The 24,352-nt window shown below is 35.6% G+C and overlaps 1 protein-coding gene and 1 long non-coding RNA gene across 2 annotated transcripts in view; one reads left to right on the forward strand and one right to left on the reverse strand.

Moving 5' to 3' along the window:
• Positions 1 to 12,466, reverse strand: part of mnd1 (meiotic nuclear divisions 1 homolog (S. cerevisiae)) — a 36,444-nt gene extending 23,978 nt beyond the window's left edge. Inside the window, exons 1-6 of the mRNA XM_067442746.1 lie at positions 12,390 to 12,466; positions 11,412 to 11,477; positions 11,207 to 11,264; positions 6,921 to 7,069; positions 3,927 to 4,001; positions 3,722 to 3,836 (exon numbers count right to left, since the gene is read on the reverse strand). Coding sequence (XP_067298847.1) covers positions 3,722 to 3,836; positions 3,927 to 4,001; positions 6,921 to 7,069; positions 11,207 to 11,264; positions 11,412 to 11,477; positions 12,390 to 12,392 — 466 coding nt within the window. The 5' untranslated portion in view covers positions 12,393 to 12,466. The remainder of the gene's footprint in view (positions 1 to 3,721; positions 3,837 to 3,926; positions 4,002 to 6,920; positions 7,070 to 11,206; positions 11,265 to 11,411; positions 11,478 to 12,389) is intronic.
• Positions 12,467 to 17,475: 5,009 nt separating this feature from the next.
• On the forward strand, positions 17,476 to 24,073 carry LOC137074049 (uncharacterized). The gene is made up of 6 exons (XR_010904881.1): positions 17,476 to 17,707; positions 17,818 to 18,018; positions 18,420 to 18,471; positions 20,328 to 20,401; positions 21,001 to 21,049; positions 23,639 to 24,073. It is a non-coding gene; the product is annotated as an uncharacterized lncRNA (long non-coding RNA).
• The last annotated feature ends 279 nt before the right edge of the window (positions 24,074 to 24,352 follow it).

Raw genomic sequence — 24,352 nt, forward strand, 5'->3', positions numbered from 1 at the left:
TAGACTCAGTATTTTGACTCATCAGCACAGAAAAACACTTCCTCTAACTCCCGCTGTAATCTGACCATTACTGGCCACGTCTAGTGCGTTTTGGCTCTTTTTGTTGACTTTTTGCTCAGCGCACAGATAGTCGCTTCAAAAAATGACCGCGCTCATCTCCTGATCATCTCATGCTTGTTGTTATGTCTGTCATGCGTCTCCTAGCAACCAGGCGCTTGTTTCAGTTTGTGTTCCAGACGTTTTTAAAGTCTGGTAGTGTATGATGCCTAGCTTTTCTCTGTAACCATTTACAAAGTTGGCAAGTGTATGATGCCTAGTGTTTTTGAAATCTGTTCAGATTTAAAAAATCGTGTAGTGTATTCCAGCCTTTAGTCGATCTTCGAAAGAATTAACTATGACTTAATTATGGATTAATCAATAATACTTTAATAATAAAATTAATTATTTAACTTTTATAATTCAAAAATGCAATGAATACAAAAATACAGCATGTTTTTCCTCAACCTTTATTACAAGATCAACTTGTGGCAGACAGTTAAACTACAGTTAGCCAAACCGAACATATGTCTGCGTACATATGCGTTTCTGTTGTGTGTCTGCTGCGTGGCGTTTTCTATGCACACCAAAAGCATGTCTGACGCGGCGCTGTTCCTGCTAGGTGGCGTACAGGGAAGGCCTTAATGTTAAACATTAATTAGGGGTGCACCGATCCGACTTTTTCACTCCCGATACCAATACCCATGGCTGGACTTTGTGTCGATACCCGATACCGATCCGATACTATTGTTAAATTAATAAACTGTATACCTTTCACCTTATAGGCTACCTTCCTTGAAGAGACTAAAGGCACCAGACTTCACTAACTAAATATAATCTTATTAAATAATTAAAATAATCATATTAAATATAAGCTATGCTTCAGGTTTCATATTATATTCTTAAATTTGATCTATACATTAAATTAAAATAAGACACTATAGGGCTGTTACCAATCAAATTAAATTATTTACCTGGAAAAATTACAACTGCATTAAATAATGTATTGAGATTTGTATTTTTGAATAAATAGAAATAAATGTTGAAAAGTATATGGAACTAAACCACCAGTAGGTGGCAGTAGGTGAGTCTTAATGAGTGAGTCATTGAGTCATTAATTCAAACGATTCAATCAAACGATTGATTCATTTAAGATTGAGGGAGTCGTTTACGAACAGGTTATTGAATCTTTAATTCAACCAATTGATTCAAACACTGAATCATTCAGAACATGTGAGACAAGTTATGGTTCTGCTGTTTGGAACTTTGTTGCTTGAAATCTTTGTTTGGAACTATTTTTGCAGCTGAAATAGAAAACACACTACTGCATCTAAAATGTAAGTAACTAAATGTTAATTCATTGTTTATGGAACTGTCATATGTATATGTGTCATTTTCAGTCATGATGGTATTCAGGAAAACAGCACATTTGGTTGAGTGATGTTGTTTAACTATATCATATGTAATAAATATAAAAACTAATTACTAACCTCAATTACTATGTGTGAGCAGCGCTCTTTTGATTTCTCGTCAAGATGCGCGAGCGTCAACAGTGTGTTGTGGTCGTCAGTTCATTACATTAGCCTTTATCCATATCCACTATCAATCACCACTTACACCAAATTAATGCAGAATCATTCTTGCATTTTGGTGATTTGTTATTATTTTTATTTTTTGTTATTAGCATTTTAGTCTCTTCCCTTGGGCAAGTAAAATTCTCTTTCACTTCCCCTTCAAGAAATCCACTTGTTGATTAATTTGATTAATCGTTTTTTCAAATCTGGTCGATTCAGAATCGATTCTCAAAGGCCACGAATCAATTTTTTTCCATATTTATTTCTGCTAACATTGAACATAAGATTAACGTAAATCTAATTACTAGTCTTCTCCACTAGATGTCACCCATTTGCCTTGCATGATCCTACAAAGGAGCAGTCTCTTAAGCATGTAGGTTAGCCATTATAGACATATTCAAATTATAGTCCATATACAGCGCAGGACCAATAATTCAAAACCTAATAACTTATATTATAAACAGATTTCTTCCAATAATAGTTAGTCCACAGTCAACTCAAGTCAGCACGTTAAGGTATTGTTGTCCGTTACCAAGGCAACTCCTCGTGTCCAGGAATTAACCATAGACTGTAAAAAAATAATGAACGCGTTTCTCATGTATGAAAAGTAAATGCACACATGACGAGCGGCAAAATCGCAAGAAAAGCTTGTCGTGTACTGAAGATTGCTAAAAAAAAAAAAAAATCATCCAATATCCTTTTTATGTTTTACAATAAATATATCAAAACATCCATAAAATACTTCTCAGATAATTTTTTTAGAACAAAGTTGCATCAAAATTGTATTTAACAATTGTATGGATTTAAAATATAGAGATGCATTCTGTTTTAATGTACTCAGGTGTACCTAAAATAAAAAGTTTAATATACAGGTTTGTGGCTCTTCATTTCTTTTTAATTGCCCACTTATGTTCACTGTTCTTTTTACAAATACCTAGTATTTGTATTAAATCTATATTCATTTGAGTTGAATCGAGAATCCAAAATCGAAATCAAATCGATTTGAGGGCTTGTGAATCGAAATCGAATTGAGACATCTGAATTGATACCCAGCCCTATTAAAGAGCATTAAAAACGGCATTTATTGTTTGAATTTCATGATAAAATGGGACTGAATACTTCATATGTTCGTTTGGGAACTCGGATTGAAGTGTTATCTGCGCTTAAAAAAAGCAGACTGCTTTTTTTTTTTTTTTTTTAAAGCCGACTGCAGATTGCTTTTAACCGTCCGGTACACACGTGCACCGAACCAAAAGCCCTGTACCGAAATGGTTTGGTACGAATATCTGTACCGTTACCTTTGGTCTACTTTGATCAGACCACACAGGACAGCTTTCGCTCACCACGTGCATCAATGAAACTTGGCTGCCCATGACCCTGTCGCCGGTTCACCACTGTTCCATCCTTTAACTATTTTAATAGATAGTGACCACTGCAGGCCTGGAACACCCCACAAGAGCTGCAGTTTTGGAAACGCTCTGACCCAGTCATCCAGCAATCACAATTTGGCCCTTGTCAATCCTAATATATCCCACCCAGAAACACTTCCATGATGACGAGATAATCAGTGTTTGAAGGCAAGGTAGAGATCAGGATTAGTACCATTTTGCCTAAAGGAAAAACCCTGTTTTAGTTTTAGTCTCTCTGGACGAACGAAGCACTTTAAAACAAACGAAGCACTTTAAAACAAACCACCTATTTTAATTTGCATGTGAGCATACAACAATGAGGATCAATATTTTTGTGCATTTTGTTCTATTTTTCTGCATCTCCATCTGGAGGGTGAAATGTTAACTATTTGGTTCCTCTATGTTAATTTTCAGTATTATTTGAACATTACATACTATTATACTTTTTGTTAATATTTTAAATAACCTTTTACTTTTTATATTTTTTGTTTTCATTTTAACTTGCTTATTTCTGTCATTTTGTATTATTATGATATATTTTTTTATATTTCTAAATAGAAGGGCCTACCCCCTTAATAGCCGACTAACCGCTAGTTAGTTAAAAATCTTTAGTCAAGGGCAGCCCACAAAAATGTTAATGGCAAAACTGCTGATTTCTTAGTTTCATCCATGCTTAATATTCAGGATATAAATATTACTTACGGATCTCCTCCACCACCTCTGGATCACATTCTTTGTACTTCTCCAGTTCAACCTTCAGATGATCTCTCTCACTTTTCAATGCGGTGAGCTCCTTCAGGAGATCCTCTCTCTCATCCTAAACACACACAAAATCAGTAGTTAGACACAGCCATCACACATTACACATGTATAGTAATCTAGTTCAAAGAGACAGAGGTGAACCCACATTAACTTCACGTCCCACTTTGGCTTTGTCAACTGCTTGCTGAAGGGCTTTTTTACGCTGGTTTCCCTCTTCATGCTACTCAGGAAAAAAAGAAAAATCAATACAATACACTTCTGCAAAAGAGTATTTTCCTCAGAAAAGAATGTTCTGCATGTACATTAATAGAATAATATTAAAGCCAACAAAAATAAGCAGATTCTGATAACACAATTAAGCAGCTATGTACATAAGTTGTTTTTTTGCATGTTCAGTTTAGTTCATTTTCATTGTTTTGACCCTGTGCAATGTCTATAAATGTGTATTGACTATGTTTTATGAGCAGGCCATGAACTCGGATTCATCATGTAACTCTGTGGTTGGTTGGCGTTTTAGTGCCATGTCAGCTTCCTTATATATCTGGGTTGCAAATACTTTTGCAAAGACACTTTAATCTTGATGTCGACGAATTAAGCTTAGAAAGTGAACATTTCTAGCATATATATTCATAACTAAAACCCACAGCTTCACTATTAGTATAGACGCTACTAGAAGGTAGAATTAAGTCACATGCAATCACTAATGCATTCATAAATGTTTTATTTACTGTGCTAATCTATCTGTAGTAGGGATGTTAACTGATGACCGTTTGACCGATGGTTGACCGTATCAACGTTAACCACTCAAAGTTGTCGGTTAAAAAAAAAAAGTGATCTCTAAATTACGCTATTATAGACAGTGGACTAAACGCTACTACAGTTAGCCATCTCATTCCAAAATCTTTTTGTGTGAAGTGAACAAATCCCTCAAACTCAATTTTTCATAACTCGCCTGTTTGTACTTAATAAACCAATAAAAACATTTGGCGCGAGGTAACACCGTTTGGGTTTGCAAAAAGTAAACAGGCTAAAACACTCGAGGTTAGAGCCAAGGCAGACGACAGTATGAAGAGTGCATTCCACATAAGATGGGCTTACATTTGGAAATATATTACATCTACATTTCAGTGGTAACACATAAGGTGATCATCATCTTTCTTTATTATTGTTAGCACTACCTCGAACTAAAGCGGCGTCTCTTTGGAGCTGTCACTTTCTTAAATGAGCCGCGGCAATGTTTCAAATGAGCTTCAAACGCTAGACAAATGCCTTTATTTTCAACGAGATCAACTTGTACCCAAACCATTTTGAAACTAAGGAGCCATTTGTCCTCCGATTACAAACAAGCTCCTCGGCTCCGCGTTTGCGGGACTCATGTTTCGCACTGTAGGGGATTTTTAAAAAGTGACGTGAGTGGAAGGGAGGCGGCGACGCCGGGACAGTGTGTGTGTTAGAGCGGGAGGAAGAGCAGCAGAGATGCGACAGAGTTGCAAAATTGCAGGCGCGGCTCGTGGCTGTTATTTCAAATAGCGCAGCATATTTTAAACTAACCGGTTAACCGGTTTCAACCGGCTAATGAGGCTTGGTGGTTGGTCAAGAAAATGTTTAGTTTTCTCCATCCCTAATCTGCATATAATTTAGAATGAGCAAAAATCTGTGAGAAATATAATGACACAAAGCCTTCTCATCCAACATCAGTGGCTGACCTGACAAATGCGCTTCTAGAAGGATGGTCAAAAATTCCCATAAACACATTCCTAAACCTTGTGGAAAGCCTTCCCAGGAGAGTTGGAGCTGTTATAGCAGTAAAGGGGGAAACAACTCCATATTAAACCCTAGGGATTAAGAATGGGATGTCATTAAAGTTAATGTGCATGTAAAAGCAGGCGTCCCAAAACTTTTGGCAATACAGTGTTTATAATTAAGACTCAACTTTTACCCACATTAGAGTTCATTACATATAGTTTGTTGCAGGCTTGTGCAAAATTCAGAATTTCAGAATTGGTCTCTCTCTTTAATGTATGAACTGGAATTTGAATTGAATTGACTCTGCCCCACAGGAAGTTGAATTATAATTGGAATGACAGGAAGTAGAATTAAATTCATGAGTTGAGTTGAATCTCACATACATTCAGTGTTAGGAAGGTAACTTTGGAAATGTAATTGCTTACTGTTATAAGCTACCCATTATAAATGTGGTTTGGATTACTTTATCAATGCAAAGCAATTTCCTTTTAATATGATTAGTAACTAACTGAATTACACATTTTACCTCAGTAATACAACAATTACATTAATTTTGTAATTTATTCATTACACACATCTACACTGTAAAACATATTACACAGTATCTACTTTTAAAAAATGATGGTAAAGATATTACATAATATTTCAGTAGTTTTTATGATAAATTAAATATTATTAGTGGAATGTCGCCATGTTGCCCCTTCATCTTGAAAGTACAGTAGCCAAAGAGGGACATACCCGTAAATTCAAGCTTCGCTTTTCGCGTTTTAACACTTAATGGCACTCATGAACAAGGTCGAACTAGAAGCCATGTTAATCTTGGACTAAATCAGCCACCATAGGAGTTAAAACGAAATTGGAATTGAGAGGAACAGAAACTAATATTCACTGGATTGTCATATACCTTTACACTGCTAGATGGGGGAAAATATCACACAGTGTAGCTTTAAGAAAAAATACACACTATTTTTAATTATCACAACTATTTTTGGTGAAAATTACAAGACCCATGAATAATTTTTTTTCAGTGTCACTCCTCAACCCTTCATACATTTTGTTTTAAAATACATATAATGATAATTTTACTGTATTGACATTTTCAGTGATTTTAATGGCAGCGATCTTTCCTCGCTTTCTGTACATTATTTTATTTTATGAAATAATATATGTTAATATTACAAACTGTCTTTTGGCATTTAGTTTGGATTTATTGGTATATACGGCATCAATATGGCAAACATTGTCACCAATTTTTACTGTTAAAAAAGGCAGCAACCACAGCTGCCTTTTAAATAGCAAATATAACATACTTTTTACAGTGTACATGTCAACTAGCAGAAATGCAGCAGTGCAGATTAATGAGATATCAGACATCAGAAAGAGATGCTCTTACTTGTTTCTCCAGTTCCTCTAATCTACGTTTCCGTGCATGCAGGGCTTTACTGGGGAACGCCCAGTAATAGTTGGAGGTGCCCACCCTCTCTGTGTCCACCATGTTATCATCCACCAGACTCTGCAACACCTCTTTCACTGACATGGGAGCTAAAGAAACCGATTAAACAAATTCTCCAATAACAATGTGAGCGAGAACTATCACTTGCCCTTTCAGGGCAGTGCTGCATTGCCACTGAAAGTTTGAGACAATTTGTCAAAACTTGTCATGTCCATGAACTTTTAAACTTTGCAAAGATAAGCATTTGGTTTGCTGTGCTGTTCTCTACATCATGGCAAAACTGCAAAATTTGCTGATTTGTCACCAGGATAACATGGTTGATTTAGTAAAAATCAGTTCTGTTATGCATAATATAACTTTATAATACAATAAAGCTGTACAATTTCTGGGAATTGTCATGATGTCAATGTGATGTTGACATAAAATACATCAGTAATCCACCTTTTTCCTATGCCCATTTTGCATTAATTATGGGAATACCTTCCTATAAACTGTAAACAATATAGGGCTAGATATTGACACAAATTTCACAATTCGGCTGGATTTTTATTCACAAGCTTTCAGTTTGATTCAATTCTGATTTAGATTCAATATCGATTATTTTGGATATAAATATATCAGATACAGTACATGGCAATTTTTTGAGGAAATAAAAACAAACAAAAAAAACTACAACTAATTAGGGCTGCACGATTAATCGAAATCAAACTTATTTTGGATACAGAGCTTATTTTCTGCAATATTCCAAAAGTTTTGTTTGCAGAGCATCCATTGACATCCATTAAAAAAGGGTTCCTTTGCAATGTCCCACTGCATTACCCTGGATGTTCGCCTTAAAGAGGCTTTGGTATACGTTTGTGCTGATTAACAGACATTGATTTTCTGATTTTAAAATTAATACCACTTTATTTTTGTTATCATCATTTCTTTCAAGAAGATTTCAGCAGCATCACAAGATGCTTCTAAAACTATAATGCAGAACTTTTCTTAAATTTCAGGTAGAGCTGTTCCGATTCCGTTACTAGTATCGGCAAAATCACCGATACCACAACAAATTCACCGATACCACAACAAATTCTGGCATCGCTATCAGTGTGTACTTGAACCCATGTACCAATCCGATACCATTTTCTCAAACAAGACCCATAGTTATTATGACCTAGCTTTGCCTAACCGCTGCACAGATTTTCACTGCTCAGAATGCATTGCAAACAGAGGAAGTTATACTGTGTTGCAACTAAGCCTGCAGTACCCCTCTCAGATACTGAAGCTTTCGCGCCTCAAACGACCCCCGGTGACCGGTCCCAGTATAGTTGCCCCTCTGTGTTTTCTAATGGATGCGAGGCCAACTAAACAATAAAATAACACTTCAAATATTTTTCCCCCAAAGTTAGTTTGTCATTGAAGGCAGTTAGCATCACAGTGATTTCATTTCGAATGTTCGTTTTTAAAATAAGTTTAGTTTTAGTTAGTTATTTGATGCTATAAAACGGGGGTGTGACATCATGATTGACAGTTGAGATCGACGTCTTCTCTGAGTGACTAACAGACTTTTTTCTGGATTTTTGGGAGCAGATTGGTGCTTTAGCTTTAATTTCTACATTTCCATAACTGTTTATTTCACACCCACATAATTAATTGTTCTGCATCTGTGAGAGTGTGGGCGGGCTTTTGATATCGCAGCTGTACTTCCTGCTCTACTATCTGCTCTCTACTGCGCAACTCCGGTCCTGAAATCGCTACTGCGCGGACTCGGTCCCAAGATGTCAGAGCCGTGCAGGCTGCCTGAAAGCTTCAACTCGGGCAAGCGGAAACGGATGATGCCGAGTCGTCCATATTGTTTACGGTCTATGGTTGCAACAAGCAACTACTTTTTAGAGCAGAGAAGAAGAAATGAAAACACGTTAGCAGTATGTCCGCTGTATATCCGGTACCCGCAGCTGCATTCAGCCGCTTCCGTGTTAATCTAAGCGCAGGGCTCCAGACTGTAGCCGAATATATACTAGTGTCTGTGAATATCAAACTGCAAAATACTATTTAAATATTACTCCTGCAAATTCTGTATCTCTGTGTGGAAAACGGGCGCAGATGCGCAGACACACACACGCGCTCGCTGTCTATGTAGTAAAGTGTCACTATAACATGATATACTGTATATAAACCATCAGTTCATGAGAATTTACCATTTCATTTGAGAAAACTGTCATATCATGAACACAGACACTCAGAGGTCTTCACAGCAACCCGCCAAAATAAAAGTTTGGTTTTACGTGAAGAAATTGACAGAATATAGCATACAGTAGATTTATCTACGTCTCTACGTAGTAGGCTTGGGCGGTATCCAAATTTTGATACCGTCAAACCTCCTTCCTATTTTACCTCGGTATACGGTATTACCGTGAATAATTAAAACATTATGATGTAAGGCCCAGACAGCGTCAACAAACTGTTGGCTTGGCTTATATATATATATATATATATATATATATATATATATATATATATATATATATATATATATAGGCCTATATTTTTATTTTATTTTTTACATTTGAGCCCCTGCCCCTGAGAAACTCTCTGCACGTTTTATGCTTACCGTTATGAGACAATTGTCCGACAATTGACATTTTTTTTTGTGAGTCCCATGTCCACTTGATTTTTGTGGAGTTCATGCTTATTGCTTACATTACCAGCTGTGTGACAAAAGGCTTCGGCAATATTACAGCATAGTCCGAGGGTGCGCTCGGTTTTTCATCCACGCAGCAGTGAGTGGATGGTGGTTTCGGATATATGCCCTTAGGTTCAAGGTATTTTCATCTCTCGCGGTCATCTTTTTGTTGCACAATTTGCAAATTGCCTCGTCTGTATTTACCGTCAAAACCCAAAATACTTCCAAACTGCAGAAGTTGTGCTCTTTCGAGACCGAATAACTCAGTGCCCGAATCGCCGTCTTTTCCCCTCTCTCTCTCTCTCTCTCTCTCTCTCTCTCTCTCTCTCTCTCTCTCTCTCTCTCTCTCTCTCTCTCTCTCTCTCTCTCTCTCTCTCTCTCTCTCTCATCGACGCTGTCACAACAACGCATACACATATTTAGGCATTTAATAAATAAATAGTATTTAATATGTAAATAGTTTAATTAGTTCAACTTATTAAATATTTAATAATTAATTGTTGATCAGCAATATGTAAGTTGATTTTTTTTTTGACGGTTTGACGGTATTGAAACTGATACCGTTGCTATTTTTAGATCCCGCGGTATACCATTTTACCGAATTACCGCCCAAGCCTACTACGTAGCAATAATATGTCTCTACTAGGGATATCACGGCACCAAAATCCATATCACGGTGTTCATGATATGACAGGAGTAATATTGAAATTGTATTTTGCAGTTTAATATTCATAGACACTAGTATGTATTCGGCTAGTCTGGAGCCCTGCGCTTAGATAAACACAGAAGTGACTGAACACACTCGGAAGTCTGTACTATTGGTACTACAGAAATGCTATCGTCACTTCTTTTTTTTCAGTACCGACTTGGTACAGAATTAACAGTACTTATGACATCCCTAGTCTCTACAAATAATAATAATTATGCTTAGATGGGTGCTTATTTCTCACTTGATTTGTTGTAAAGAGATTCTTTTCTGAATAATATATAATGTTTTATATTTCTAGATTTTATACAGTTATATTTAAAAACAAAAATACCGTTTTCAGTTTGCGGTGTTAGATTTGTAACTGCATTTGAGGTTCTTTTTCTCTTCAGAAAAAGTAAATAATATTACTATCAAATGCATGTCAGATAATACAAATACTGTAATAAATACAGTAGTTCACTCTATGTATTTGTTCATGTTTTATTAAGGGATGAGTCTGAAGCACACCATAAAATAATTCTAGTTATTCATACAGAGCTTTACAGCTGTATACAGATACACACCCAGGTATCAGATCACTACTTGGTATCGGCCGATACTCTGAGCCCAGGTATCGGAATCAGTATTGGGAAGGGAAAGAGGGTATAGGAACAGCTCTCATTTCAGGTCAACTGGCCTGCCTTCCTGGGCATTTCTACAACTAGGTTAGTCATTAAATTGGCGCCTCCTGTGGATAACCATACGTTCTAAACAAATGTGCAGGATCAATTTGAGCTCCCTCTATCTGTGACATTGACCTTCAGTGTCAGGAACATAAACTAAAAAGTATTACAGGTTGATAAAACTTACTGATTCCTTTGGATTTGGGGGCAATTTTTTCCATATCTTTCAGCTGAAACACATCTTTCTGGAAGGGGGAAAATAATACTTAATTAATAATATCTTCCAAAGTTTGAGAATCATTAGAGAAATGTGTCAGTCATGAACACAACCAAACATTTAGAACCTTAATGAATTTATATTCAAATGGGAACGTGAAATCGTGCCTACTTACGGTTTCAAAAAATATTTCCATCATACGACTTCTTTTCTCTTCCAAGCTAAGTCCTTTCTTTTTAGACTGTGGATTATAGGAAATAAAGCCTTCATATCAATATATTAAACACACTGCATTTCTCTGTATTAAATAAATAACAAAAATAATCCAGCTATTATTACTAATTAGTTGTGCTGTTTTTATTTGTTAACACTTTCAATATCATATCTTTCAGAGAGAAAAAAAAATATGTTTCTAACCAAGTGGAACTTCAGGTGAAAAATGTTAGAAAAATGTTCTGTTAATTGATTCTTTCAGGCTGTTTAACTCAAAAAATTGGTTCAAAAACTGATTTATGTCAAAGCAGCTTTTACAGCTCAGTGCTCAATTATTATATGCTCCAGAATGTTCAGCACGATAGTCTTAGGGGGTGGGGGTGGGGGTGGGGCTTCAGGAATCAGGATGATGAGCATGGTGTTGTAAAAACAAACAAACAAATAAATAAATTAAAAATAACCTCATCCTGCTGTTCACATACACAAGTGTTTATTGGAGTAGTGAGTGACAAATGTAATATTATAAATTTGATGTAAATAGCTTCCTAGCGACCTGAATGCTCAGTCATCATCATATTGCTTTAGTGGGTTCGAATAACTAACGTATTAAAACATGAATTAATAACGTTGCACATTTTCGTCCAACAGCGTAAACATTCGTCAAAAACTAATCTAACAAATTTAACCTTGATACAACTGCCTAAATACAACCCTCTTTTTTGGCTGTCATAAATACATTTTGACAAATGTAAGTTAACATTATTCACAGTTCAAAAAACGTTACGTTAACTCTTAACTCTAGATCTCAACACAATCTAACATAATTCGACCTGTTTATCACAGTTCTGCAACCCTTAGTGCGATTTATTCATATAAGCGGCTTTCTCTAAACAATATGCGAAGTAATAATATTATTACATGCAATAACTAAAGCTCTTACCATGTTTGACACTTCCACACAGCTTGAGTTTGGCGCGAGATGTGAAGGGAAACTCACTGCGCGTGCGTGTTCCTTGAGTGTAGAACTGCGCATGCGCGGCAGAATTTTATTTTGTTTTTTTATCTGAAGAAGATGGTGGTAGATTCGCAAAAAGTATGCTGTAGTTTAGAATAGTACTGAAAATATTAGCCATTTAGATAACCCTATATCAGTTATTTTTATTCATTTATTGACTGCGTTGCCATGCCTTTATGTGTGTCTCATGCACCAACAACATCAGGTTTTATGATTTTAAGAGTGTTGTCTTCGTAGTATCAGTGGAAAAGTAAAAGGTCCAAAGTATTTCAATTTTGCTTCTCTATGTTTGCAAAGCTTTCCAGGATGTTGGGCTACTGCCCCTAATCATCAAGTATGCTAGTTAACTGCAGCACATATTGTTTTGTTTATAGCCTAGTACAGAATATGAAGAGTCTTTTTGAAGAGTCTTCATGACTCAGTCCTTAGCCATAAGAAAGTTACTAGAACATTTGCCTGAGCAAATACATATTAGGCAAGAGCCTGAACCTAAATAAGCAAATGGTCAGTGAAACAAAAAATATTGATGTTAGCCTAGAGGTCGAACTGAATGTTTTTCTTATGTAAATAGTAGGCTATGCATTCATTTTGCAATGTTTGTAACCCTAAATGACATCAAAATATGATGTTGAATTAAGAACACGTAGGGCCCTGGGATAACAAACCCAAGGGCCCCATAGCCGATCTTGGTGCCACAACTTTTTCTACCACAGCAATATATATTTTTTTTTTTACTAAATCTTCAAAGCACAGATATAATATACTGTCTGAATATTACATTTTAATATTAATTAGGCCTAGGCCTATATATTAATATTTCACAAATATAACAGATTACCAACATAAATGTATTAACTCCAGATATGAGGTCAAAGCAAACAAGGATTATCTGTCATGGCTACCTCCTCTCTCCTCATTTCATCACTCTCATTTATATCACTATTTTACTTAATGTGAACATAAAGGCTTCATTGATCTCAAATGTTCTGACACTGACGAGCGGTGACCGACCGAAGGCAGGGTAGCTCAGATAGCATGCAGCAAAAGTAGTTTAATACTCTATTAGTCACTTATTTCACAACATTTATTATGTAGCTTAAACCTTGGAAAAATACTCATAGCTCATATAGCTGACTAAGGTCATGATACAGTCGTGTAAGGCAGCTTATAAGTTTACCTCAACACTTCACTTTACATAGCAGGAGCAGTCTGGTTCAGCTAGTTTCACCACAAAGCCTTACATGATGATGTTGTGCTTGTATTACATTCAAATGGATAAAGCGACTGCCTGACGCTCGTTATCAATTCAATAGAGCGGTGAAACTGCTGAACGAGTTGGTTTGCTATGGAAACCCGTTTCCGCCACAAAATAATAAAGAGTAGGCTAAATGTATTTTTTTCCTCCGAATTCTGACTTTAATTCTCACAATTGCGTGATATAAAGTCAGAATTATGCCGTTATAAACTGGCAATTGGGTGATATAAAGTCAGAATTATGCGTTATAAACTGGCAAGTGGGTGATATAAAGTCAGAATTCTGATATAAACTCACAATCGGGTGATAAAGTCATAATTCAGAATTGTGACTTTATATCACGCAGTTGTAAGTTGTAGGGGGGGGGGGGGGAATCACTATTAGACAGTTTAATTTTGTGACTGAAACGGGCTACCATATTTTGGCAAGCGGCCCACCAGGAAAAGTTTAGGGGCTCCCAATCGACTGTCAGTTATTCCTCGGCCAATAACGGGCCTCCTCTGTGCTCGGGCCCTGGGGCTTCAGCCCCACCTAGCCCTTATGTTAATCCAGCCCTGGGCAGTTGGGGCCTTTTTTAACCTCTTTTACTTGAAACGGGCCTTGCAAAAGAAGGGGCCTATACCACCCCGGGCCGTCACCAGTGCAACTACAGGGTTTAGAAAGATAGGTTATTTAACATTTTGTAATAATAATCAATTTTTTTGTGTGTAGCCTACATGTAGGCTACATTTAATTGACATCTAAATGCTCCATCTACATTCAGTCACAGTTTTTTTTTTTTTTTTTTGGTAATTCCATTTTTAAAAAGTGGATAAGAAACTACATAACTGTTTTGACAAAGACAGATGTAGCAGTGTAGACTCTTTACAATCTCTTCAGTCTGTTTTAAAGTCATTGCATTTAAAGCTGCCTCTGTTTACTCAGCTCTTTTGGTATTTCCCTTTTTTTCTGTTTTTGGTCACATACCATATATGCAGGAATGTGTTTTCACAGCTAACTGAGGAACAGCTTGGCTTGTGGTGACAAGCTCACTGTTTGATTGCATCACATCCGAGGGAGCGAACGAGAGGGTGGTGTTTTTTTTTCGTAGGTAGGTGAATCAGGTCTGAAAGAGGAAGCAGGATGTCATGAAGGCGTGTTAGCCTCCAGTCACTATGCAATGAGTCTGTGTCTCTGTCTACTCATAGTGTGGGCCAGTGCTTCAACCAAGGACTCTGGGAAATGAATCTGATACTATTCCTGCTCTTGGCATTGACAGCTAGCCGGACTGGACTTTGGTAGGTACTTTTTTTCTTTAGGTAGAATCTCTCTCTCTCTCTCTCTCTCTCTCTCTCTCTCTTCTCTCTCTCTCTCTCTCTCTCTCTCTCTCTCTCTCTCTCTCTCTCTCTCTCTCTCTCTCTCTCTCTCTCCATTTTCCCTACAGTAACTCTCCTCTGTCCTGTTTGCTCTCTTCGTCAGGGTCCTCAGAAATGATTTTACACTGTAATTGGCCCCTATAGGTAACACAACACTTGTGAAGTCATGTGGCCATTAAGAGTGCATTCAAATGATCTGTCGTATTTACCACAATGGACAATGATAAAGTTGAGGACAGGATGGTCACGGTACATTATAACTAGTTCTCTGACTCATTTTGTCGCTCTTGGTTTCATGCAAAACACAAAACAGCTCGTCTTTGTGGATGAGCAAAGATAATGTTGATTCAGGACAAATGTATCTTCCTCGTGGTTTATGGCATTCGTTTCCTCGTTTCCTTTTTACCTTGAATTTCTTCTGAATATGAATTTTGATATCAAGATTAGCTAGCATATGTTGTAGTTAAGAAGATGTTGATAACAGTAACACGTATTAACAATATTTAATACAATAGCTTTGAAATAAACAATAAATGTTGCTGGATGTTAGTCTATATTTTTCTCTAAATATCTGACATTTAAGGATTTAAACATATAAATTATATATAATTCTAATCCATTTTCTTTCATTATACATAAGTTAATTTTTAAGGAATGAACATGAATTAACTATATATATATATATATATATATATATATATATATATATATATATATAATATATATATGTATATATATGTGTGTGTGTGTGTGTGTGTGTGTGTGTGTGTGTGTGTGTGTGTGTGTGTGTGTGTGTGTGTGTGTGTGTGTGTGTGTGTGTGTGTGTGTGTGTGTGTGTGTATTAATTTCTTTAATTGAGTAATTTCTTGACCCCCACACAAAGCCCCCCAAAAAAATAATAATAATAATAATTAATAATAATAATAATAATAATAATCTTACTGACCAATTACTTTCGGTGTTGCAAAAGCTATCTATTTCTGGTAAATACTGTTTCTGTTCATCAGAAAATCTTTAAAAACTCTGATGCCAATCATACATTTTTCTTGAGCAGCAAAACATATGAGAATGATTTCTTAAGGATCATGTGACACTGAAGACTAGAGTAATGATGCTAAAGAAAATCGACTTTGCCATCACGGGAATAAATTACATATTAAAATATACAGAAAACAGTTATTTTACATTTTAGAGCATAAGAGAAATCTTACCATTCACAAACGTTTGAACGGCAATGTATATTTCAATGTTTTTGTACCTTAATTCCCAATAAATGTTTTTGTACCTGCCCGTTAACAGAAACTTCAGTGCTGTTTATTTAAAAATACTTTTTTAAAGAAAAAAAATCATGGATGAATTTCATGAGGAAGGAAAAGTAATGTTCCTGTGTAAGTAATCTCTCAGGTAAATTCAGAGACTGATGCTCAGATAAAAGCTTTCTTCTGAACTTCAACATGTCTGAACTAATCCTTAGTGAAAAAAATCAAATGAAGTTTCTTTACAGTCATTTTCTTAAATGTGTAAAGTAATTTAGTTATATGTCATTACAGTTCAGTGTAAAGAAGGAGAGACGGAGGAAGAGGAATGTGAGTGCTTTAGAACACTTCTTTTTTATTTTATTTTATATGCAATGTGATGCAGACAGGCTTTTACTTTCTTGTGGTCACTGCCACAGAACTAAAAATGAATTTTCATTTGAAGCAATGTTCTGTATGTCTAGAATGGGTTTGTTCATCTAGGTATAGTGTATGAGAACTCACTTTCTCTCATAAATTAATCTGACCTGTTTATACATTTAACAGCAGTTTTAAGGATTCTCAGTGCAGAAGGTGAAAAAGAAGGTGGTAATTACATTTGACACCTCATATGTGATGTAAAGAAGATATTTATATATTGTCATGTACAAAAACAAACAAAACAAACAAACAAAAAGAAATGATAATCTATACACTATACTGTTCAAAAGTTTGGGGTCAGTCCGTATTTTTTCGTGTGAAAGAGATTAATACTTTTATTTAGTAAGGATGGATTAAATTGATGCAAAAGAGTAGTGATGCTGAAAATGCAGCTTTGCCATCACATAAATGAAGAATTACTTTTTAAAATATATTAACACTGAAAACTGTTATTTTAAATTGTAATATTAATTCACAATATTACTGTTTTTACTTTACTTTTGTCAAATAAATGCAGCCATGGTTAACATAAGAGAAGAAACATTTATTTCAAAAACATCCCCCAAACGTGTATTTTCTACTATTAAATGAAAACCTGAAAAGAACGGTTGCAGTTCAGATTTATTTGTAATGTTCTTTTCACAATAATATTGTTCTAAAGCATTTAGTTAACTTTGGCAGCCCTAAAATTTCATAAAAATCAGCCATTCCGTAAGTTCTTTTTCTTTTCTCTCAAATTTAGTCAACCATTTGTGGTCCACAGTTTGAAAATCTCTATGAACTGTAAAAACAATTTATTTGTAAATTTACAGTAAAAGCACTGGCACCAAAAGCTGTTTGTTCAACAGTGTCAATATAATAGCTATAAAATGTTTTAAGTGTTGTTGTTTGTATTTTCATGATTCATTTATTTCTTTATAGCAAGTCCGGAAGGATCTGGAGATGGGAAGTACCAGGGTACGCGTTGCACTTTTCACATGCTTGACCTCAAGCTGAAATAAGCATTTCAAACTTTATATTTCAGGTTTCAGGAAATGATCCTTAACTTAAATCTTATGCAATTGCAGCTGACCCGGATTCAGGCCAAACACCATACAGTAACGTTAATAATACGAATATAGAGCTGTCTGCTGAGACAGATCAAGAAGAAGATCCAGAGAATCTCATCTCAGTCCTCATGATCATCATACCCCTGCTTCTCACACTCGTCATCATCACTGTGGTTGTGTGTGTAGTCATAATGTACCGCAGGGGGAGAAAAGTTGCTGGTATGTCAGGATGCTTTCAAACGTACTTACACAAATAACCAGCTAAATGCATCAGTTAGGGGGTGTTTACATGTGTTTACATATTTAGGCTATCTGAAAGACACAAATATTTACACTTCAGTAGATGAAACTGAATGGAGAATAAATCAGAATGGACGCACAGTAGTTTAAACCCACTGGGCGGCATTTGTAAACTCATTCATTTTACAAATAAAAAATGTGAACACTAAATAATACAAATATTACTTACATTTTTGCAACATCCATCACTTTGAGACTAAAAAAGTTTTTTTCCCCTTTAGTTCCTTTGAAAGCTACTGAAACTGAAGTCTTATAAATGAAGAAAATGACTTCTTAATAAATGTGTAATGTTTAACTATTTTCTCATCTTTTTTTTGAAGGCACAAAAGAAGATCCTTATTTGGATCATGAAGACCATGAAAAGGTGCCAATGTAAGTATACATTTTAAGAGCATTTTATATTTCTCTAAATTCAAAATTCTCAAAATAATTAATTGGTTTTCCATAAAGCCATCTCAAACTAAACAAATTAGTTTACTCACTTTTATGATTATTTAGAACTTTACTGAACTTAACTGAAACTGGGCTGGGATTTTTATTTCCCAGCATGCACTCAAAAAGGGAGAGAATGCTGAAAGTCTTGTCCAATGTTTTTTTTTTTTTTTTTTTTTTTTTGGTAAAGGGTTAATGTTAAGTGGGATATTTAGTAGTGTTCAATGTTTGCTATGTTAGTTTAAAAGAGTTTCTGTTATGTTGGGTTTTTAGGGGGTGGGGTGTTAACATCATGGTGATGAGTGGAGCATGGCCTGTACTTATTCAGCAAGTTCTATGCTATGCTAATGTTAGCAAGGTTGCATTAGTTTAACTTTCAAGTTAAAGCTAGTCAAATTAAAGTTGATCATTTTAATTTAAATTAATTATAAATTAGCTTACTCAAATATTTAAAAGCAATTAAAATGTATGGGTAAATAAAAATCTGCAAGTTCTGCTTACTTAAAATGATTGTCTAATTTTTTTTAAGTTTTGCCAACTTAATTGGATTTACAGTGTGTATCATCAGTGATATACAGTATGCCTGCATTTTAGTTGTTTGGTTAATATGTTGCTTAGTCCCTTTTATGATCGGAATGAATCTGTTGCACTGTAAACAAAAATTCAAGCCCCAATTTAAAATTTTCTAGTGACTGATCGCATCTAATTTTTTTTAGTTGGCCTAACTGAATTAAATTGAATTAAAATTAAATTTGTCAGTCACTAGAAAATTTTCAATTGGGGCCTGAATGTTTTTTTTACAGTGTGCTAACCAGCAACCAGAGGTGCAAAACTGGATGTTATCAGACCTTGAGAATACAAATTCATAATTTTTTTTTTTTTAATCTTTCAAAGCATAAAACTAAAATAGTTTTAAGCATTACATGATTTTAATACATTTTTAAAATTAATTTAAGACCATGTACCACTGACTAATTAGCAATTACATTTTGATAACTTCCAATAATTTAATTGATATTTACAGCCATGTGTCTTTATTTAGTAATGTATTTATTAATCCCAGTTATATAGTATTCGCCTGAAATGCACATACTTTGAAAGTCATGTTTCGACATTCACAGTGAACATCAACAGAATCCCTGTACTGTATAATATACACAATTTTCACACTAATACACATATTTAACCCTTGTGTGTCAATTTAAAAAAGTTACCCTTTTCCTAAGAGGTCCTTAGAGGACAAAAATGTCAGTGTCAAAAAACTGTCATAAAATTGTTATGCTTTTTAATATAAAATATAAATTGTATTGAAAACATTGAACTCTAAAACTGCTAGAAAATATAAAAAATATAAAAGTTGTGTTTTCCAAATTTGAGATTGATAACTCAAAAAAATAGCTTTCAGTAAGATTTTGTTTGGGCACATTACCAAATGTCCCCCTTTTAATGCCAACAAAGCTGTGCGGTACACACAATGAAGGAAAAATAAAAATATTTTTATTTTTCCAATAAAAATACACACCTGCGGCAACATTTATGGAGTTTGCTTTAACACACACAAAATGATCCAAAAAAAAAAAAAAAACTGAAAAAGACAAAAATGTCCAAAAGGTTGATTTGGCATTTCAGATTGTTCACATAGCCTATTCATAAATGGATGTTCCACAAAAGCTGTTCATGGTTAGTCGGTTCCTCTTTAAAGATAAAAATCTGTCACAGGCCAACAGCAGACAAAAATAACTTCCTCATAATAAACAGCCCGCAAACGCATGTTGTTCTTTTTTTTTTGTTCCCAGGCCCATGTTTGATGATGATGTCCCATCAGTGATGGAGCTGGAAATGGAAGATCTGGAAAACTGGATATCAAAAGGTGACAAATGAAACATCTAACGCCCTCTGACTCTTAGTCATGGTCCATATCTGTGCTTCGGCGTGTTTTAGATATTGCACATTTGTAGTGATTAATCCAAACCAGTGCTAGAGACAATCACAATCTGATGTTCTAAAAAAACAACAGCATACATGCTTGTTTCAAAATGAAAGCTAAAGGTCCTTTACTGACGCTTAATTTGAACGTGAATGTCAACAGGCTTCAGTTTTAGTGAATTCAGTAAGTTTGCGCTTTGACCAGCAGGGGGAGCAATTGCATTAAAAACATGCAAATGCTCTAAGAAACTTCCTCAGCTGCATGAAAGAAGCTTGTTTAGGCAGATTTCTGAAACGTATTCACACTTAAACAACCCATTTTTCATCCACCAGAACTTCAAAGTTAAGGTTTAAAACATTCTTCATACGTAAAGACTGTATTTATTGAAGTTGTTTGTACTGTGAACAATGCTGTTAAAGTGAAGTGCTTGTGTAACTGTATGATCTATTTCTATATGATAATATAAATAAGAAGTGAAACATACTTTGTTTAATGTTTTTAACATAAAGAATCTGTGTGTTTTTTTTATCGTTTACTTGCAGATGGAGGCAAGAAAATGGACACAGGCCAAATATAATGAATAGCTTTTCAGTGAGTACACTAGACTTATTATTCCCTCCTTTATGCAAGATGTAGTCCAAACCTGGGAAAGCTACACAATTTCTAGAACAAAGTCAGAGCATATTCACAGTACAGTATTGGCTTGGACAGCTGTCTAGTGGTTAGTAACAGGAAAGCCATTGTACTAGCTTGCAAATATTTAATTTTCAGGGCAGATCTGTGACAGATGTTGTGCATTACTTGATTATTTACATTCGCACATCATATTTCACTGCATTTCAGATCATTTCCAAGTAATGAAGAAGAGTCACATAAATGGTTGTAATAACATTTCAAAAAACACAGTCAATGCAAAATACACAGCAGCCATTGGGTTCATCAGCAACGTGAAACTTTGCCTTTTCTTCTGGGCGTTGTGGAGGGTTTTTTTCCAAAGACATTTGAAAAATAATGGGGGTCCGCAAAACTGGACATGGTAAAACTTTGCCCATTTTTATGTGAAACACAGAGCAGTACTGCAAGACAAAGCGTGAAGAAATGTGTTTGTGTGTGTGTCACACCCTGTAATGTAATGTGTAAGGTATCATTTCCTGGAACTGTGAAATGACATTAGGTTACCTCTTACTTTACTTTCCAGTGGAATGCCCCTCAGAGTCAAGTCAAGAGCTACTGTACACAACAACATTCCCCGTGTAAACATTTTCCTGTTTATTTCCTGTTTATTAACATTCAGTTTATTAAAGGTGCTCTAGAATGAAAAATTGAATTAACCTTGCAATAGTAAAATAATAAGAGTTCAGTACATGGACATCACATACTGTGAGTCTCAAACACCACAGCATCCTCCTTCATATGTAAATATCGTGAATCGAAATAACACCATGGAAAAATAAGTGCTTCTCAACTAAGGCCAACCGTGACTCAAGCGTTGGGGATCATATGCACGTGATTTCAGTGATTCTGGCAGTTTGACACGATCCAAACTGCTGAAATCACGTGGCATTGGCGATCCGAACCATTGATCGATTCACTGATTCATAACCTTTTGAATCTTTATTTGAGAAACACAGAAGAGAAGATGCTGAATAAAGTCGTCGTTTTTTTATATTTTTGGACCAAAATGTATTTTCGATGCTTCAAGAGATTCTAATCAACCAACTGATGTCATATTTGGACTACTTTTATGATGTTTTATTAGCTTTCTGGACATGGACAGTACAGTGTGCATAGACTGCATATGCTCTGGGACTAAAATATAAAAATATCTTAAACTGTGTTCCGAAGACGAACGGAGGTCTTACGGGTGAGGAACAACAATAGGTTTAGTCATTAATGATATCAATTTCATTTTTGGGTGAATTAACCCTTTAAGTCATTTCATGTTTGTGCATCCCCACTACTTTGTAAAGTGAAATGACACATTGTAAAAAAAAAACAACAAAAACCCCTGAAAAGTCAAGACACAAATACACTTTTAGTGATATATTGACTCTTGTCAAGTGAGTAGATTGTCAAATAGTTTTGAAGTGGCACTCTAACAGAATAATAAACAGAAGTATTATCTGATGACCTCCACATAATCAGCACAGAGGTGCGAGCGGCTCTTACACAAACACCCAACGACATTCACTTGCTTACTAATGCAGACACAAACACAGACTATGTCCTTCTGTCAAGTTTGTTTTGATGAGGCTGCGTACGAGGAACAGAAAAGCTGTGCCTGCCTGACTTCTGACCCCCGGGTCGGTGCTGCCAGCATCGACATCTGGTAGTCATTACAGCAGGCATGCGTGGAAGCACGGCTCCGACCGGGCCAGAGATGAGGAGGGCCTCTTTTTTCCCCTCTTGCGTACTCTCTGTCTCGCTCTCCCTGGGAACACCAGAGGGTCAGAGTCCACAAGCCAGGAATGTAAGCTTACGTCATGCAGACTGTGTTTTTCCCAGGATCTGATTGGTATCAATCGCTATGGGGGAGCAAGCTACACAAAGGCTAGGTGATGTCAAGAATGACAAATTAAGGTTTATATAAACATAAAGGGATAATATCTGAGGCCACATCAGCTAAGGAGTATAGGCACAGCTCTGTTTATGCTGAATTGAGTTTAAAAGGAAACAAATCTGATCTTCTTTGCAGTTTTATGTCTTAAAGTCACCATGAGATCAATTATTTTTTATAATGGAATATTGCAGTATTTATTATGAATGATTTATCCATGCTCATTATTATATTTTAATCAAAAACACTCTCTTGAAGCGACATCTCTTCTGCGCTGGTGCTGATGATGTGCGCCGGTGCAAGGGCGGGACAACCTTTCAGTCACATGACATCCAGCACACCACAACCATTCACTGATCCAATCAATTCTATGGACAAAATCAAGTCCCGCCCTACATTTTTTTTCTCAAGAATCCGTTTTGCTCGGATATCCGTCAAAATAGGGAAGAGCAAACGATCACAACTTCCGTTTCATGCCGACTTTAAATGAATAATACAGCATTGTTGAAGACTCTGTACAACACAGAAATACACAAAAGTCTATAGATTTGTCCACAGCAACATAGTCAGTGTAGTTTGGTACATATTTGTATTAATAATCTTTCCCCATACTTGTTTTACAGGTAGCTGCTGCAGACCTGATGCTGTTTTCAGCAGCATCCTCATGTCCTCATATCCAATGTTGCACATTTTACATGTTGAGGTATACTTTTGAGGTACACTTGGATCCTTATAAGGGAAACGCTTTTAGAGGATGCATAATGAAATAACTTTATTTTAAAAGCACATTTGTAAAATACAAGATAGGTTGTGTGAAGAACATTGCCATTTGGATTTAAAAAAAAACTAGTGCTGTTAAAGCAATTATTTGTGATTAATCACATCTAAACATAAATGTTTGTGTATACACTCTAAATTGGGTTGGAAATGGACAAACCCAGAAATTGGGTTGTTGGAATGGTTTCATTCACTGGGTTCAAATAACCCAATTTCTGGGTTTGTCCATTTTCAACCCAACATGGGTTGTTTTTAACCCAGCACACCCAGTGTATACAGTACAGGCCAAAAGTTTGGACAGATTAATATTTGTAATGTTTTTGAAAGAAGTTTCTTCTGCTCATCAAGCCTGCATTTATTTGATCAAAAATACAGAAAAAAAGTAATGTTGTGATATATCATTACAATTTAAATTTATTATACTTTAAATGATCATTTATTTCTGTGATGCAAAGAGTTTTCAGTATCATTCCTCCAGTCTTCAGTGTCAAATGTGACATCCAGTCTATCACATGATCCTTCAGAAATCATTTTAATATTATGATTCATTTTCAAAGTTG

Source organism: Pseudorasbora parva, chromosome 4, assembly GCF_024679245.1.
Source record: "Pseudorasbora parva isolate DD20220531a chromosome 4, ASM2467924v1, whole genome shotgun sequence".
Classification (NCBI taxonomy): Eukaryota; Metazoa; Chordata; class Actinopteri; order Cypriniformes; family Gobionidae; genus Pseudorasbora; species Pseudorasbora parva.